The 17,730-nt window shown below is 57.6% G+C and overlaps 1 protein-coding gene across 2 annotated transcripts in view; it reads left to right on the forward strand.

Annotated features, from left to right (window-relative positions):
• COL18A1 (collagen type XVIII alpha 1 chain) overlaps positions 1-17,730 on the forward strand; it is a 76,911-nt gene that overhangs the window by 44,841 nt on the left and 14,340 nt on the right. For both annotated transcript variants that reach the window (XM_084873736.1, XM_084873735.1), the window contains 15 exons: positions 2,394-2,483; positions 3,314-3,373; positions 5,630-5,759; positions 9,545-9,606; positions 9,952-10,071; positions 10,419-10,445; positions 11,744-11,806; positions 11,895-11,981; positions 12,381-12,434; positions 12,594-12,752; positions 13,383-13,445; positions 14,376-14,402; positions 15,625-15,756; positions 16,328-16,390; positions 17,558-17,584. In XM_084873736.1, coding sequence (XP_084729862.1) covers positions 2,394-2,483; positions 3,314-3,373; positions 5,630-5,759; positions 9,545-9,606; positions 9,952-10,071; positions 10,419-10,445; positions 11,744-11,806; positions 11,895-11,981; positions 12,381-12,434; positions 12,594-12,752; positions 13,383-13,445; positions 14,376-14,402; positions 15,625-15,756; positions 16,328-16,390; positions 17,558-17,584 — 1,164 coding nt within the window. The remainder of the gene's footprint in view (positions 1-2,393; positions 2,484-3,313; positions 3,374-5,629; positions 5,760-9,544; positions 9,607-9,951; positions 10,072-10,418; positions 10,446-11,743; positions 11,807-11,894; positions 11,982-12,380; positions 12,435-12,593; positions 12,753-13,382; positions 13,446-14,375; positions 14,403-15,624; positions 15,757-16,327; positions 16,391-17,557; positions 17,585-17,730) is intronic.

Here is a 17,730-nt window from a genome sequence, read left to right on the forward strand (position 1 = left end):
AGGCTCGACGCCGAGGATGGTGCAGAGCAACAGGGAGGGTGTGAGCGTCTCCAGCCCCCACCGTCCTCCCCACACCATGGCCACACTCCTGACCAAGGGGGAGCTGGGGCCCCCAGGCCATGCCGACCAAACGCTTGGAACCCTGTCACCCATGGGAAGTGGCGTACGTGGATGTAACGCAGACACAGCGCCGCAGCCACCGTGCGATGTCCTGACTCCGTGGAATGGAGGGCAGGAAAGGGGTTTGTGATGGAGGAACAAGTCCCTGCGTGACCCCACGGGGAGGAACCTCGAGGCAGCCAGATAGATGCTGGTGTAGATAGGGAGTCTGGCAGGATCTCAGAGAGATGGTCTGGAGTACAGGAAAGGGGGGGGGGCGCGGCTGTGGCTGGGGTGGGTGACAGGTGACAAGGGAACAGGCCAGCAGAGGAGAGAAGGCTGGGAGGTGGGGGTGAGATAGGCCCGGGTGTTCTGCGTCTCTCCCCCCTCCATACAGGCTTATCTGGTCCCACTGCCTGGCAGTATACGCCCTACAGGCAGGGGCAGAAAGGGTGGGTCAGAAGCCATCCCCAGAGAATACTCAGGGTCCCAGGGAGGCAGCCCCAATACCAGCAACCTCAGTGACTCGCTCTCACAGTGTAGGGTTTTGATCGTCACATGCCTCAGTGAGACATGTAGCCCGTGGGGGAGCAGTGGCAGGACATGGTTTAAATGGTCTTTATAAACGACATCTCTGGATTTCCCAATGGGGTTCTAAGTCTGTTCAATATTTGCAGTGGTTCCTGTGACCTTTGTGCCAGTGATGTCTTCCCCAACTGACTCTGTCCTTGGGAAGTTGCCAGCCTCAGCGCGGCTGGGGTCTGCGCTTTTCTGCCCTTGTCATTCAGGCCCTTATGGGTCTGGTCTGCCGGAGGCTCGGAGCCTCGCAGGCAGGATCAGTGAGTGGAGGATCATGGGGACGTACAGCACCCTGACCCCCTACCTGCCAAAAGCACCCCTGCCCAACCCTCACACACAAAGTGCCACCCAGGGGCATTCCAGAATTTTAACATCTGGCCCCTCCTGCCGTCTCTTTGAGTTCTCAATCTGGGTGACTGTCACCTGGGGTTCTCCCTGCCCCTCCCTCAGCAGGGCTTGTGGGCCAACAGTTTGCATCTCAAATGTGATGCTGCTGCTGACCCCAGAGGCTGACCCCTGCAATTTTAAGTCCAAACTGGCCTTCAGTTCTTTCGGGTGATGGTACCCTTAGAGCCTGGGTGGTGGTGGACACTTGGTGTGTGCCTCCCCTACACCCGTGTCCACATGCATGCACTTATCCACATAATACACATGCACATGCGTGTACACACACAAACACACAGGTACACTCTCCCACAGGCCTCATCGTCAGCAGTGGAGGTGGGAGGGGGAACATGGAGTCAAGCAGAACTGGCCTCCAGAGAGGCTAACCGGCCTGGGGAGGGAGTCCAGGGATACTTCCTGGAGGAGGCAGCCTGAGTGGAGCCTCAAAAGATGAGTGTAGCTGCAGCTGAGGGCTCATCTGGGTGTTTGGTGGTTTATGGTCACATGTCCCTCGTTGGTGCAGGACAGGAAGGTCATCAGCTCCAGGGTGAGCTGATAAAGGGAGTCCGAAGGGCACTTGGAGGAATAAACAGAATGACTGAGGCCGGAGCCTGCACTGGCCCTCGGACAGGTCCAGCCTGCCACCCGTGTTCATACAGCCTAAAGCTAGCCAGCCTTCCATGCTTACATGGTTAGGAAAAAAAGGAGAATATTTTGTGACACGTGAAAGTCTTACGATGTAAAACATTGGTGTCCCAAAAGTTTGGTTGGATAACCACGCCCCATCTTTTACATACCGTCCTGGTCGATTTCCTGCTACAACACAGTCCTCGTGACAAAGGCCTGGACATACTGACCAACTGGCCCTTTCAGAGAATGTCCGCTGACCTCTGACCCAGGCCTTCTATTGAAGGGTGGTTAAAAGTGCTTCTTAGAACTGAACAGCTGCCTTCTGTTTGCTCCGGGCCCGCCGTGTGGCGGTGCGCTGATAAGCCTCTGGGCCGGTTCCCAGGAACAGGATGGCACGTGGGAAGAAAGGAACATGCTTCTTTACGGGCTCTATTTAGGAAAAATTGCACTGCAGTGAATCCCAGTGGGTCAAGATGTTAAATAGAAAACTGCCCTGACCAGTTCATTCAACTCTGTATCCTGCTGCGCCTGAGGTTTGCCCAGGAGCAGCACGGGCCTGACCCAGGGCAGGGCCCCTCTCACGCTGGTTTGTGTCACCTGAAATTTTGACCTCGCGATGCCAGGCTCCGTGAGTCAGCCTCTCTGTGCCCCTGCCGCCTGCCGCGGCACCACCCGTGACCCCTCTCTCCCTCTGTGTGCAGGGGATGATCGCGGAGCTGAGGGTGCGCAGTGACCCCCAGGTGAGCCCCACGCACTGCCTGGAGGACGATGACGACGATGATGACGACGGGGTGAGTCTCCCTCCTCCACCCCCACCCTCACCCTGTAGGAGGAGAGCGCCCCAGCCAGCAGGGGCCAACCTTCACCCCAGGAACCCCAAAGTGGTGGGACTAGAATGGTCTCTCTGAAAGATGCCATTCAAGGTACCAGGAACCTGTACATTTTCATTTCCCCTATAACTCTTCACTCAAAACACACGTGCAGTGCAAAGTGAATGCTTGGCGGACACTGGCCCCAGGACAGCCAGGGGTGATAGTTGATAGTCAGCACAGCGAACGTGTGTCAGTGTGTGGGTGTGCGTGCACACAATCAGCTGGGACCTGAGGAGGCACATCCCCTGTTCTTGGGTGTGCACAGATTGGAGGAAAGCCATGTCCTGGGGGAGGGTCCAGGCCACAAACCTGCCCCTGTAGACACAACAGGGTGAGGTCGTCCGGTCCTGGCCCCTCAGCTGCCTTCTGTTCTGCTCCGTGTCCACCGTATGGCCTGTACACTGATACTCTGGGCCGGTTCCCAGGACAGTGACCCTGGAACAGGATGGCACGTGGGAAGAAAGGAACATGCTTCTTTATGGTTCTCTGTGTGTCTGGCCCGGAGCTGAATTGATTTCCAATGGGCCATTCTAATGGTTCTGACTGGGCATGCCTCACTGATGACCGGCTGACACCTCAGAGGGCCAGCCCCCTCCTGGTGACCACAAACCCCCCCTCCGGCCCCCTCCTCCCGGTCTCCGCTCTCCCTCCCGCTCTCCCAGGACCCAGGCCTGGAATGGGTTCGGGACAGGCGGGACCTGCCTGGTTTGCTCTAGTCACCAGCTTCTCCCTTTTCTGTAAACCCGCAGGCGTCAGGGGACTTCGGAAGTGGGCTGGCGGAGAACCCGGAGATTCTCAAGAAGGACGAGGTGAGTGCCAGCAGGGTCTCCGCCCAGGGCCCCATCCCAGCCTGGGCCATGCTCCCTCTTTTTTTTTTTTTTTTTTTTTTTTAATTGACTTTAGAGAGTAAGAGAGAGATAGAAACATCAATGATGAGAGGAAATTATTGACTGGCTGCCTCCTGCACATTGGACCGAACCCACAACCCAGGCATGTGCCTTTGATGAGAATTGAACCTGGGACCCTCTAGTCCGCAGGCCGACGCTCTATCCACTGAGCCAAACCGGCTAGGGCGCCATGCTCCCTCTCATTAGAAAATCAGTTTTTCTAATTCTACACGATCCGTCAGTCCCTCAGATGACCTGCATCCTGATTGTGCCTTCCCATTGGCTGGTAGGGCCCTAAGGGACTAGAGAAGGGGAAAGCCATGCAGGGCAGCGTGAGGCCAACTCAGGGAGTTTCTCAGCTCCGCTGGCTGACACGACATGCAGGAGGGAGAGGGTCTCAGGGACATAAAAGGGGCTGGGCCCCTCCGCTCCCATCATCTGTCTCACACTCTCTGCTCCAGGCCTCGGACATCCAGGGCGTAACAGGAGGTGTGCTGAGCTGCCCTGGGAGGGATGGTCAGCACCCTCCCCAACGTGAGGCTTAGACCCCTGGCCTTGCCAGGGTGGAGGTGGGGCAGGTGGCTCGCCCCACCTCCATGGTGGGCTCCTGGACACGCGTCAGTGGGTGGTGGAACCCATGGGTCAGGCTGCCTGTGTGTCCCTCTATCTCTACCCGGGTGCCTGGGCCACACACCAGCCATTGGGGATGCAGTGACCCCCCAAAGCCATGGTGTGTGAGCTGTGCGGGGGCCACAGCGTGAAATGCCACAGCTTGGTGGCCTCTCTTAACACATTGCGGACCAGTAGTTTTATCGCTAGCTTTACCAGTGGCCAGATATGTTTCTATGGAACGAGTACAAAAAACGTTTTACATAAATGTTAAAGGAACGCTTTAAAATTAAATACCCATTGCATTTTGAAGTTACATGTTCTCACAAGCTAATAGCTTTTTAAAGTATGATGCTTTGTAAAACACCACACAATATTAAGTGAGAATGCCCGTCATCTGTCCGCTTAATAGCCTGGAGCAGCAGTTGCCAACCTTTCGGACCTCGTGAACCTCCTGTGGTCTTGGTCGTCAACCTTACAGGCCACCAGTGGTCCAGGAACAGCAGTTGGTGACCACTGCTCCAAAGGTTTCCCTAAACCAGCATTCACCAACCTTTTGTACCTCATGGACCTATTGGCGACTGCCGTCCTGGAGGTTCAGAGACCAAAAATGGGGTTCCTATTTACACAGGTTGGCCCTGAGCCCACAGCCTGTCCCTGGCTATGCCCACTAGCAGGCCACTGATGGGCGAGGCTGCTGACCACCAGAGGGACTGGGCAGAAGCCTCTAGGGTGGGCGGGCCTCGTCCAGATGGAGGTCCCGGCCACAGGAAAAGCCTGGTGTCCTGGTTCTGGCTGCTGCTTGCCTGCCTGATGGGAGGGGGGGGGGGGGGGGGCGGGCGGGGGGGGGGCCCTCAGACAAGACTCCCAGGGTGACCGTCACCCACACACAGGGTCCCCAGGGAGTTTGTGCCAAATGGGGGGTGGCGGGCTGCAGGAAGTGTCTCGCCTGCCTATTTAAAAATCCACTTGCACCACATCCTCGACTCCATGGTGCCTCTGGGAACAGGGAAGACCGGTTTTCAGAGCAGAGTGGCCTCAGGTCCTCTGGGTGGGGTGGGAGGCAGTCACCCAGCCATGGAGTGCCAGGTGGGGCTCTCGCCAAGGACACGCCACAGCCACGCCAGCGTGTGCAGTGAACTACCGGATCCCCCCGAGAGCATCAGTGACAGTGCTGACCACGGCCCCTCTCTGTGGGGCCCATGGGAAGGGGTGGGCCCTGGGGTGTTCCCGAGGTGCTGCCCTGAGTCCTGAGCCCCGGGGAGTGGGCGCTGGTCCCCGCCCTCGCATGGGGAAGTTGGGCCTGGGGAGTTCAGAACTTCCGGGCGGAGCTGCCCCGGCGAGGGCACCCCACCCCACGGGCTGTTTAGAAGCAAATAACTCTGGCGGGCCCTGGGCTGCCTCCTGCCTGAGATGAAGTCCTGATGGCTTCTTACCTTTCTGGGCGTCTAGAAAGATGTCATTTTGCAGACAACATACACCTACACCTGGCACTTGCCAGCACACACATTCACAGGACGTCCAAGTTCCCTGACTAACGGAGCCGTCTTACCACTCTCTCCTTGCCAGGGAGCACCCCTAAAACCCAGCCCCCCCGAGGCTCCCCCGGTCACTTCTCCTCCCTTGGCTGGAGGCAGCCACTCAGAAGATTCCAGAACAGAAGAAATCGAGGAACAAACCACGGTGTCTCTGTTGGGAGGTAAAGCTCTTGTGGGTGTGTGTGCATGTTCGTGCTGTGTGTATTCGTGCTGTGTGAGTGTTTATGGTATATGTGCGTGTTAGTGTGGTGGGTGAGGGTGGGTGTGTGTGGTGGGTGAGGGTCTCCTGTCCATCGCAGACATAGCCCCCAGACTGGGGAGTGGTCAGCACGTGCGGGGCCACCTGTGGGAAGGAGCTGTCCCAGGAGAAATCGGGCAGAGCGGCTGCTGGGACATGTTCTTCTCTTTCCTGGGGTTTGTTTCTTGTGTCTTATTTCTGGGGTGTTTGTGGCACTGTCTGGAGGGTGCTACCAGAGTGCCATGTCACTGCTCGGCCTGGGGGCAAGGGGTTGCTAGGGGACTTGCGAGTAGGCTGTGAGGGCAGAGAAATCTGCCCAGAGCCTCTGTGAGGTGGGTCCACCCTGGGACCAGCAGGGGGGGCCGGGGACGTCCCCTGGCGGCCTGGGAGGTGCGCTGGCCGGGGGAGTCCGCAAGCACGGGCCTGTGGAGCAGGGGCAGGGTGCCCGGAATGCATGGGAAACTGAGTGTGTCATAGTTCATTGCTGAGTTCATTGCTGCGTCGCAACAACAAACTGCCGCCGATTCCGTCTTGCCTCGGGGCTCTGCAGGTAGGAGTCCTGCTCGGATCCCCGGATCCCGGCTGAAAGCGGTGGGCAGGGCTGCTTCCCTGCAGGAGGCCCGGGGAGGTCTGCTCGCTGCGGTGGCAGGATGGAGAGTCAGGTGCTTTACTGCTGGGACCATTCTCGGGTTCCAGAGGTCGCCCACATTCCTCAGCTCCTCCTCGGGGCCTGCCTTCCTCTTCTGTTTTGGGACCTTGGGTAATGATCGGGCCATACCCCAAAATTCCAGAATAACCTCCCTGTGTTCAAGTCCGCTAATTAATCACCTGCCAATCACATCTCACAGCAGCTCCTGGGTGCATGTCAGGCTGAATAACCAGGGAATGGGAATCTCAAGGGGACTCTGTCCAGTTCTGTCTGCACATTTATGTCGAGGTTTTAGACCTTTTTCACTTAGAACAACAGCACTGATTGCTTTTAAGTCAATAAAATGATACGTGGCCAGCACAGCCAAATTAGAAACAGAAAAGAATGGATGAGTGAGAACCGTCGCAGGATCTTCCCTCAGAGGCCGAGGACGTGGTGCGTGTGGCGTCTGTTGGGGACAAGCTCCCCAGGCACAGGCAGGATGGGCAAGGTGGGTGAAGCGCCTGGCCCCTCAAGAGTTCTGAGTGAAGGGTGCACGCTCACCTGGGCCACGGGGCAGCCCAGCCCCCGCCTCACTGTCCTGTGTGTCCAGGGGCCGTCTGGGCATAAAGTGTGGATCTCAGTTCTTTTTTTTTTTTTTTTTTTTGCTTACACAGGTTCAGTTTTTCTAGCTCCATTTATCAAAAAGCGTGTCCTTCCGCCCCCCCCCCCGCCCCCCCCCGAGCTGCCTTGGGGCCTTTGCCGAGCGCCAGCTGCCGTCTGTCTGTGTGGGCCTGTCCCTGGACTCCCCTGTGTCCGTGGGTCTGTCTGTCCTGACAGGGGGACGCACTGCCAGTGTGTATGCGGCCTTGTACGGAGGCCCGAGATTAGATCCTTAATTGTTTATTGTTTCCCAGATCTGCCATCCTTTACACAACTGCTTTGCTGTTCTCTGTCCTGTGCCTTTTCTTGTGGATTTTAGAATCAGTTTGTCAGTGTGTGTTTTTAAGAACAGCCTGCTGGGGTTTGGGTTGGAATGCCATTGAATCCATAAATCGGTATTGGGGGAGGGGCCGGGACAGCTCAAGAATACCGAGTCTAAAGAAAGAAGAAAAAACACGGAGTCTCCTGACCCAGAAACAAGTCCCTCTCCCCGTACGGAGGTCTTCCTTTCCTCTTCTCTTCGTGATGGTTTTTCGATTTTAAATGTCCGCGTAGGCAGGGCTTTTAAATTGGCTTAAATCACACTTATTCTTAGAATGCATCCTGGGAGGTGTCTACCCACACCCTCGGGGAAGGGGCTGGGCAGCCCTCCTGGCTCACGGGGGACTCAGTGGGTCCTGCAGGTGGGGCGTCAGGGCTGCTTGGGCGGCATCCACCTGGGCCCGGAGGCAGGGCTCTGAGCAGAGCAGAGGGGTGGTGGGAGTGCCCACACATGGGTGCAGCTTCGGTTTCCGCTGGAAACAGGACAGCAGTCCCAGAGCTCTGCACGCGGGTGATGCTGTGCAGCCATGGCAGTGAGAGCCCCCTCGGGAGCCGTCGGGTGCACAGTGGATGAGGACCTCACATCCACCCAGTCTCCCGGCTCTGCTGCTAGGCTGTCCCTGGGCCGATCAAACCCCAGGAGGATCGGACACGCCTCTGAACTTCCCTCAGAAGATGGGCCTCTGCAGTCACCAAGTGCCCGGGACACTTCAACCCAGCACGAGCCCTGTGTTTGCTAATTGACTCTGTGATGCTGGAATGACTGGGTGAAAGGTTTTGGGGAACAGTCTCAAAGTTCGCCCACAAATTACGTGTCAAGCACAGAGGGTAAGGCTCCTGCCCTGCAGCTAGTGAGGACATTGACAAATGGGAGAAGCAAAGAGCAGGGGCGATGGGGAACTGGGACACACACGCACACACACGCACGCACGCACATGTGCACGGCACTGGCTTGGGCGCTCCTCTCTGTGGGGTGATGCGTGCACAGCTCTGGGACATGCGCACCTCAGGCAGGGCTGCTTGCGCCAGAGTTGGCCTCTGGGCAGGATCCTTGGTGGGACCTAGTTTTCCCACTGTCACCACTTCCCAAAAAGAAGTCACACGGGACACCACTGGGCAGTGGGAAGCCGGAGTCCGGCTGCTTTAGGTCACTGTATGTGACAGTGCTGTTTCCCAATGAGACCACCAGGTTGTTTGAGAACATACTTGTTCTTCGGAGACGTGGCGTTCAGGGGGAAGGGTCATGATTATGCAGGGGATTCTCTAGGAGCTTGGCGAGAGAAGGGGAGTGTGTGTGTGTGTGTGTGTGTGTGTAACAGTGAGTGTGTAACTGAGTGTGAGAGAAAGGGAGTGTGTGTGTGTGTGTGTGTGTGTGTGTGTAACAGTGAGTGTGTAACTGAGTGTGAGAGAAGGGGAGTGTGTGTGTGTGTGTGTGTGTGTGTAACAGTGAGTGTGTAACTGAGTGTGAGAGAAGGGGAGTGTGTGTGTGTGTGTGTGTGTGTGTAAAACAGTGAGTGTGTAACTCAGTGTGAGAGAAGGGGAGTGTGTGTGTGTGTGTGTAACAGTGAGTGTGTAACTGAGTGTGAGAGAAGGGGAGTGTGTGTGTGTGTGAACAGTGAGTGTGAGAGAAGGGGAGTGTGTGTGTGTGTGTGTGTGTGTAACAGTGAGTGTGTAACTGAGTGTGAGAGAAGGGGAGTGTGTGTGTGTGTGTGTGAACAGTGAGTGTGAGAGAAGGGGAGTGTGTGTGTGTGTGTGTGTGTGTGTAACAGTGAGTGTGTAACTGAGTGTGAGAGAAGTGGAGTGTGTGTGTAACAGTAGTGTGAGAGAGAAGTAGAGTGTGTGTGTATGTGTATAACAATGAGTGTGTAGCAGTGAGTGAGAGAGAAGTGATGTGTGTGAGGGAGAGAAGTGGAGTGTGTGTGAGTGTGAGGAGAGAAATGGAGTGTGTGTGTGAGTGTGAACAGTGAGTATAAGGGAGAGAGAACTGGAGTGTGTGCTTAGGGGTGACGGGTGGCCCTGGAGGGGGGAGAGGGAGCGTGAGCTGAGGGCAGAGGCTGGGCCACGTTCAGGGCCTGACCTCTGCCTCCCACCCCCAGCTCAGACCCTTCCTGGCTCAAGTACAGTCATCACCTGGGACCGCAGAGATGTCCTGGAAGAGGTGAGGCTGCATCCCTGGCCCCGAACCATGGGGGCCTCAGAGTAGTCGGTCCCTCTGGTCCTCTCACTGATGTCCCGGCCGGATTCTGAGCCCATACCCTTCCTCTGTGTCCCTACGCCTGGCACCGGTGGGCACGGCTGGGGGCCCTGGCCAGAGCACGAGGAGCATGTGGGAAGGGATAGGGGACAACTGGGCAGGCCCCTGTCTGTGCCACCAGCCCGAACCCTGTGCATGTCCACTCTTGTTTGTGTCCCCTGTGTGTGTCCACCCTGTGTCTCGGGAGTGTGGTGGGGTGGGCAGGTAAGAGTGTGTGTGGCCCCCAGCCTTGCCCTCTCCTCCTCCCAGGATCTCGAAGGCTCAGTGGTGCAGAGCCCCCCTGCACGGGCTCTCCCTGGGCCGCAGGGGCCCCCTGGACCCGCGGGGCCCCCCGGGAAGGATGGCGCCCCTGGAAGGGACGGTGAGCCAGTGAGTACACATTTCTCCTTGGCCCCGCGGGGGTGGGGGCTCAGGCAGGAGGGGGAGAGGGTGCAGCTGATCGGGCAGAGCAGTGGACCCTGGGGAACCTGGAGATCCCAGGATGGTAGGCTCTGTGTGGGCCGCTGCCCTCCCTGTGGGAGAGCGGGAGGTGTCGGGGAGGCTGCGGGCAGAGCCACCGAGGACGAAGGTGGTCCGACGCTGGGTGGGAGGTGCTTGATGCTCTGCCATGGGCGTCAGGTCTGTGGAGGTGTGCAGCCCGGGTCCGATTCCACGCCAGGTGGGGTGGGGCCAGAGCCCGAGAGCCCATCACTAACCTCTTCTCTCTCCTGTTCCAGGGCGACCCTGGGGAGGACGGAAGACCCGTAAGTGTGCTTTTCTCTCTGAGCCGCCTATTGCCTGTGACGTTCGTGTCAGACCCTCGGCACTCTTTATCCTGTGATGCTCCTCAGGCTCAACCGGTGAAGGGATTTCAAAATGAAGCCATTTAGAAAATGCAACTTAACTTTGTTAAGAAAATATAAGTTAGAAAAACACACACAAGAATAACTCTTGGTAGAAAAGTATAAAGTTACTGGAGGCTCGATGCACAAAATTTGTGCAAGGGGTTCAGCCCTTGCAGCCCCAGCATCTGGAAGGTCGTCTGGAAGGACATCTGGTCTAATTAGCATATTTTGCTTTTATTAGTATAGATGCCCTGGCCGGTTTGGCTCAGTGGATAGAGCATCAGCCTCCAGACTGAAGGGTCCCGGTTTTTATTCCGGTCAAGGGCACATGCCTTAGTTGGCAGGCTCTATCCCTGGCCCTGGTTGGGGCATGTGCAGAAGGCAACGAATCAATGTGTCTCTTTCACATTAATGTTTCTCTCTCTCTCTCTGTCTCTCCCTCTCCCTTCACTCTCTCTAAAAATCAATGGAGAGATATCCTCCGGTGAGAATTAAAAAATAATAATAATGAAGTTACGTGTATGTATTGAGATGGTTAGGCTAATTTCCAGAATTAAAAAGGGAGGAAATGCTATAGCTTCCAGATCCTTCAAGGGACAAGTGCATAACAGAGAAACGAAAGGCTGCCCATGATCTGAGGCAGCACACACGGAGCAGGAGACGGTTATTTGCAGGTGTTAGTTACAGATTCGTTAGTTGCCGTCTCAACCCATGCAGTTTTTATCTTAAAATTCTTCGTTTGGTTTTTAAAAAACCAACAACTCCTTGTCCCAAAAAAACACAATAAAATGACACAAGAGAATCATCACCAATAAAGATCTGAGAAGCAACAGACTGGCAAAGGGCAGCAGGCGGGAGGGGGTGGCGCATGGCCAACCCGGACAGGAACGGTACCCAGGTGGCACGACCCTGCACAAGGGGCAGGGCGCTGTCGCTCCGGTGGGGAAGGCCAGCATGCTGCAGGCAGCTCTGTGGTTCCCCCAGGTGCTGTCTGTAAGGCCAGGTCACATGCAGAGCCTCGGGAACCCCCAGGGTCAGAAGTGCCCACCTGTGGTCCCAGCTAGGGCTCAGCTCTGCTCCTCGCTGCTCGGTGCTCCGTGCTCTGAGCGGGAGCAGACATCCAGGCCTCACAGCCACAAAGCTGCCTGCCTGTGGCTCAGACGTGATGGGACAGAGAGGCCTCCTCCCTGCCTAAGCTGCCTGCCTGTGTCTTCCAGGGGGACATCGGCCCGCAGGGCTTCCCGGGAACCCCAGGGGACGTGGGCCCCAAGGGTGAGAAGGTGAGTCCAGCCTGGCCGGGGCTGTGGGTGGACCCTGATTCAAGCAGGGCTGTGCTCCCAGGTGTAACCGGGCATCTTCTGTTCCCAGGGGGATCCTGGGGTTGGGCCAAGAGGACCCCCAGGACCACAAGGGCCTCCAGGGCCACCAGGACCCTCCTTCCGACACGACAAGCTGGTGAGTCCTGCACGGGCCTCCTCCGCCACGGGGCCCACCCGCTGCCCCAGAGGAGGGACCCTCTCATCCCCTACTTGGCCTCGGATCTGGAGCCAGCCTTCCTGGGGGTGCCTGGGCCCAGGGGAGTCAGGTGTCCATGCCTGTGGTGCCCAGGGTGTCGGGCAGGGGCCCTCCGGTTGGCTCTGGGCCTCAGAGGGCCTACTTCTAGCTTGTTTCACTCAGAGGAGAGGGCGGGGTGTTCACTCTCTTTTTCTGCTTCCCGTCTTTCCCTGGTGGTGAGACGGTAAGTGCTAGGGGACAGCACAGTGCAGGGTGGGTGGGCTCCTCCGATTGCAGGCAGGGCTGGGCTGGGGGGACAGGTCAGGGCTCTGGGTGACGGGCGTCTGTTCTTTCCCTCAGACCTTCATCGACATGGAGGGGTCCGGGTTCAGCGGTGACCTGGAGAGCCTTCGGGTGAGTGTCCCTCGGCCTGGGTGTCTCCGTGCATAAGTGGATTGGGTGGGGGAGGGGGGTCAGGATGGGAGGTCAGGGTGGGGCAATGTGGGGGTGGGGCAGGGCACTGTCCTTTGGTAAGATGCTGTGTGCATGACTGTTCTGTTTTTCTGTGTCCAGGGCCCGAGAGGTTTCCCTGGCCCCCCTGGGCCCCCCGGCGTCCCAGGCCTTCCCGGAGAGCCAGGCCGATTCGGGGTGAACAGCTCCGTCATCCCAGGACCCGCAGGCCTTCCTGGTGTGCCTGGGCGGGATGGACGCCCTGGGACCCCCGGCCCCCCAGTAAGACCTGCCTCCCCTCGGCTGCCCTTGTCCCCATCAGGGTCGGCTGGGAATGTGGGGGAACGCTAAGTATGGGGGCCTCTCCTATCTGGGCAGGAGCTCCCCTCACCGCCTCTACTCCTCTGTCCTCACCACTGAGTCCTCCAGGAGGGAGGCTCCCCACTCTCGGGCCCTGACCCTCCAGGTGACCACATGCAATGCCAGTCATCTATCTCTCTGTCCCTCAGTGGGCAGCCAACTTCACAGAAGTTGTCTCGGGTGATTCTCATGGGATCAGGGTGGGCCCCACTGCCCGAGGACCGGGAGCTGTGAGGGTTCCACGTTTGGCCAACTCACCATTCACAGGGGTCTCAGAGCCCGGCTACTTCCCCGCGCCTGGCACCGAGAACGGTACACAGTGGCTGGGTGATGCCCACAGATGCCACTGTTGCAATCTGCATTTAAATTTAAAATCTGAGCGGAGCTTTTTGATCTTCCTGACCCGTGTTACTGTGGGGTTACTGTGAGCCCCGGGGTTTGGGTGTGTCCTGGATCCTCGGGAAATCTGTGGACACCCAGATCACCTGCTAACCCGCCTCTCTCTCAGCTGCTGAGTTCCCCCGGCCCCACGCTCCGCTCTCTCTCCCTTAGGGACCTCCGGGAGCCCCAGGAAAAGACGGGCGGCCAGGAGAGGCCGGCCAGAAAGGCAGCCTGGTAAGTCACTTCTCTGGGTGTCCGGTGGAGGTGTCCGACAGCCATGGTGTGGCCAGAGGGTGACCGAACCCTGGGCGTGGTGACTTCACAAGGAGAAATGCCATAAGGTGGCAACACCCAAGATTGTGGGAGTCTTTACTCCAACAGGCAGCCTCCCCCACCACTGTCTTCACGGTGCAACAACGGGGGCCTCGGGCTCCCCAAGTTCGCTCAGAGCCGCGGCTCGCTGGGGCTCGTGTGAGCATTCAGGGCCTCGTGACCCCTTTCTCTGGCAATTGGACTCCTGTATTTTGAAGACCATTAACACTTCCTCTGATTTGGAGATTTCATTCCGAGTTTCAATTGTGGTTGCATCGGTAGTGGAGAAGTGTTCAAGGCTGCACAAACCTCTAATTGGGGTTGTGGTTTCCGTCTGGTTTTCTGCGCATGAAGGCGGGGCTGGGGGGAGTGCTGACCCGCAGCCATTGGAAGACACTTCCATGTGGCGCCGTCTGTGATCTCATGGCTTCTCTGGGCTCAGCCGAGGGGGTGCATGTGAGGAGAAGCCCTCTGCTCAGAGCGCCTCGCTTTGGCCACCTGAGCTAGAAGGGCCCTCCTGGGCATTCGCTACTTGGCACACAGCTGTGGGGCGGGCTCTCAGCCGTGGTTCAGTACTGGCCCCCACGTCCGAGCCTCCCCCGGGGCCTCTGTCCCCACCTGAAACAGGCACAGAGGTACACCAGGGCCAAGAGGGGCACTTGGAGTCCTAGAAACACGTCTTATGGGAGCAGCAGCTGGGCATCCCAGCTCCCAGGTCCAAAAGAGAGGAAAATCATGGAATGGGAAAACAGTGGCTTGAGGGCTGGGATAAACGGATGAAAACCCTGCGTGCTTTTCTCTTGCTGGCTGCTCACTGCTCTGTTTGTATAGTAATTGCTCTCTTTCCTGCAGGGCAAAGTGGGGACCCCAGGACCTAAGGTAAGATGGACTTCCAGATCGGGATTGGCCGCTGGGTGGAAGCAGCCCCTGCCCCCCACGAGGGCACGGAGAGGGCAGGCAGGCTCAAGGGCCAGGGAGCTGTTCTTGGTGCTGATCATGGGCTCTGTCCATCCTGCTGTGGTCAGGACTGCCTGGGCCAGAGAAAGGTGCCCTCCTGCCAGTAGGCAGGGGTGCTGCCAGCATAGGGCAGTGGTCACATTTGTGCCCTTATAGTGTATCAGTGGGCTTGGAGTGTCCTTCACAGCTGGTCCCAAATCTGGTCATCTTCATTTACTAGTACAGATGAGGAAACTGAGCTCAGGATCAGGTGGCCACAAGGGGGCGGCACTGTGTCCAGCTTTGGACTCAGCACGAGGGCCTCCCTGTCTTGTGACCCAGTGTCCTTTTTCCCCCCTTTTTTTAAAAAAAATATATATTTTATTGATTTTTTTACAGAGAGGAAGGGAGAAAGAGGGATAGAGTTAGAAACATCGATAAGAGAGAAACATCGACCAGCTGCCTCTTGCACACCCCCTACTGGGAATATGCCCGCAACTAATGTATATGCCCTTGACCAGAATCGAACCTGGGACCTTTCCACTGAGCCAAACCGGTTTCCGCAGTGTCTTTCTTGCACTGGGCTCCTGCCTGACCCTTGGGGTCCTCAAGCTCTGAGCAGTAGGTCTGTGTCTGAGACTGGAACCCCACATTGTACCTGCGTTCTGGCCCTGTTCCTCCCTTAGGCTGTGCCTCATGTCCCTTCCCACCCACACCCACCCAAACTCTGCAGTGGTAATGGGGTACCAGGCCTTCCAGACTCACTCCAAGCCCCCCTCCCGGGGCTCCTTACAGCAGCACCCTTCCCCCTCACCTGCCACAGCACCCCCTGGCTCCCCGTCTCCATCCCCACCAGCCCCAGCTGTGCAGCATGCTCTGTGCACGGTGCACCCCAAACCATGAGCATCTCATGTCTCACTCCCCTGGAATGAACATCTCAGTTATTTCATTTTTAAGTGGATGAAATCCTCTCATAAACTCGGAAGAGAGGTGCAGTAGGGTTTGCTTGCTTCGTGGAACATTATCTATATCGAAGGCTTTGCAGATATGTAAAAAGCTTTGTAAGGAAATGCAGGTTTGCTGGGGACTCAGTGACTGCCTCAGGGATCAGCCGACACCCACCCTGATGGCCCAGAGTGATGACATTCTCTCCCCACCTTTGCAGGGGAGCAAGGGAGACTCCGGACCCATGGGTGCTCCCGGAAAGAACGGCTTGGCAGGAGCCCCCGGACCAGCAGGACCACCAGGACCCCCAGGACCCCCCGGGCCTCCAGGACCAAGACTTCCCCCAGGGTTTGTGAGTACCAGCTGCTCCTGGCCCCAGAAAGCCTGGTCTGTGCCCACGGCCCCCTCCCAGCATCCCACACCGACTGCCCGTAGCGGAGTCCCCACCTGTGAGCTGTGAGCGGCTGGGCGGCTCAGCAGAATGGGCTGGTTGGCCGTGAGTGTGGGTGTGTCTCCTGAGTCCCATCACTGCCTGGACAGCACCCCATGTGGAACCATGGCCTCTGGGAAGGAACAGGCTCAAGTGGTTTCTGCTCAGGGACCGTGTCCCACAAGTGATGCTGAAGGGAGATAAAAGCAGAAACTGAGTGCCATCACACAGCCAGGTCCCTGGCACACGCACGGAGCAAGAATGAATGACCTAGACGTACGAGGCTCTGTGAGTGGGCTCCCATCCAGCAGGTCCCTGCCCCCAGCCAGACCCTTCTTATTCGAGGACAAGGATGGCTGCTACCAGGCAACCAGGCCCTTGGCGTCTGCCCCACTCAGCTACGGCCAGATCTCCGCCTCGGGCCAGTGGCTGGCCTCAGAGAGGGTCTCTTTCTTTAAGAAGAGACACTGACTCGAGTCGCTGTGTTTTCCAGGATGACATGGAAGGCTCCGGGGGACCCTTCTGGTTGTCAGCCCGAGGTGCTGATGGGCTGCAGGTACTGCCTGTGGACAGGCTTGGTCAGCTCCGGGGTGCAGGGGCACTTGGGGCAGGGGCGTCCCTGGGACAGGCCTGCGTGGGGACCCAGAGCAGCACTGCAGAGCCAGTGAGACCAGCTGTGTCTGGGGTACCGTCCACCCCGGAGGCTCCCCACGTGGGAACACGCCCTGGTGGTCGAGATGAATGAGTGTGGGGTGGAATGAGCCCCGAATGATGCTCCTTCCTGCGAAATCTCAGTCACTGAGTTCTCCTGCTTGGCGCCTCGGCCATCTCAGCTAGAGGGAGTGGCTGGACAGACACCACGTCCATAGTCAGCTGGGACGGCTCTCCCATCGGCTCAGCGCCTTGCTGTCTATGTATTAGATTCTTGCTGTCTATGTATTAACAGTGTTTCCCAAACTTTTGACATATGTGTACCCCTTCTATAGTTTTCATAACGCTGGGTACCCCTCGTACTCATGAGAACATAGAATTAGGTGCATCTAAGCACGGTGCAGTGCATATCCCCACCAAACTCCGGTGCAAGGCGTATCCCCACCCAACTCTTCCCGTACCCCTAGGGGTACGCGTACCACACATTGGGAAACACTGTATTAGAACATCTCAGTCCTTGTCAGTAGCAATTCGCTGCCCTGGCTCAGGTGGGGTGTGAGCCAGGCGGTGAGAATCATTGCTGTGACACAGAGGTGGGGAGGATCCTGTGGGCAGAGGCAGCGAGGTCTGGGGGCACGGGTCCCCTCTGTCAGGCTCCAGGCCCAAGCACGCAGCTCCAAGGCCCCTGGACCTCTAAGAGGGTTCTGTTTCAGGCCTCCGAGGTGAGGGGATGGGGACCCTCAGTGGTCACAGCCCTTATTTTTAAGTTCATGCACTTATTCTTAGTTAAGTAAAGTGCAAATTTATTTGTGTGCACGTGTTCTGAGCTGATGTTCCTGGGGGGCTGGCACGGGTCCTGGCACACCCACTGCAACTCGAGGACAAACCACCCTCTTGGTGGGACTTTAGGGGGGGGCTCTGGCTGCTCTTGACAAACGTGATTTTTTTTTTTTTTTTTTTTTTCTGTTTTGTTGGGAGCCAGCAGCTCTGGGGAGGGCTTGTTTCCTTGTGGGAGGGAGACGCTCCCAGGAGCGCCAGGCTCTGAGGGCCTCTTTCCTCTCTGCCCCCACAGGGAGCGCCCGGCCAGCCTGGAGCCAAGGTAAGCACGAGATGAGGGAGCGCTGCTCCCACTGCCGCACTCCGCCCAGCCAGGAGTTAGTGACCACTTCTCGCCCCGGGTCATCATGGGAAATCTGTTCTGTGCTCCCAGAGTCCTCTAAGGCGTGCGGGGCCCACTGTGGGATC

Source organism: Pipistrellus hanaki (genome assembly GCF_964339955.1).
Source record: "Pipistrellus hanaki genome assembly, chromosome: 2".
In the NCBI taxonomy this organism is placed as follows: domain Eukaryota; kingdom Metazoa; phylum Chordata; class Mammalia; order Chiroptera; family Vespertilionidae; genus Pipistrellus; species Pipistrellus hanaki.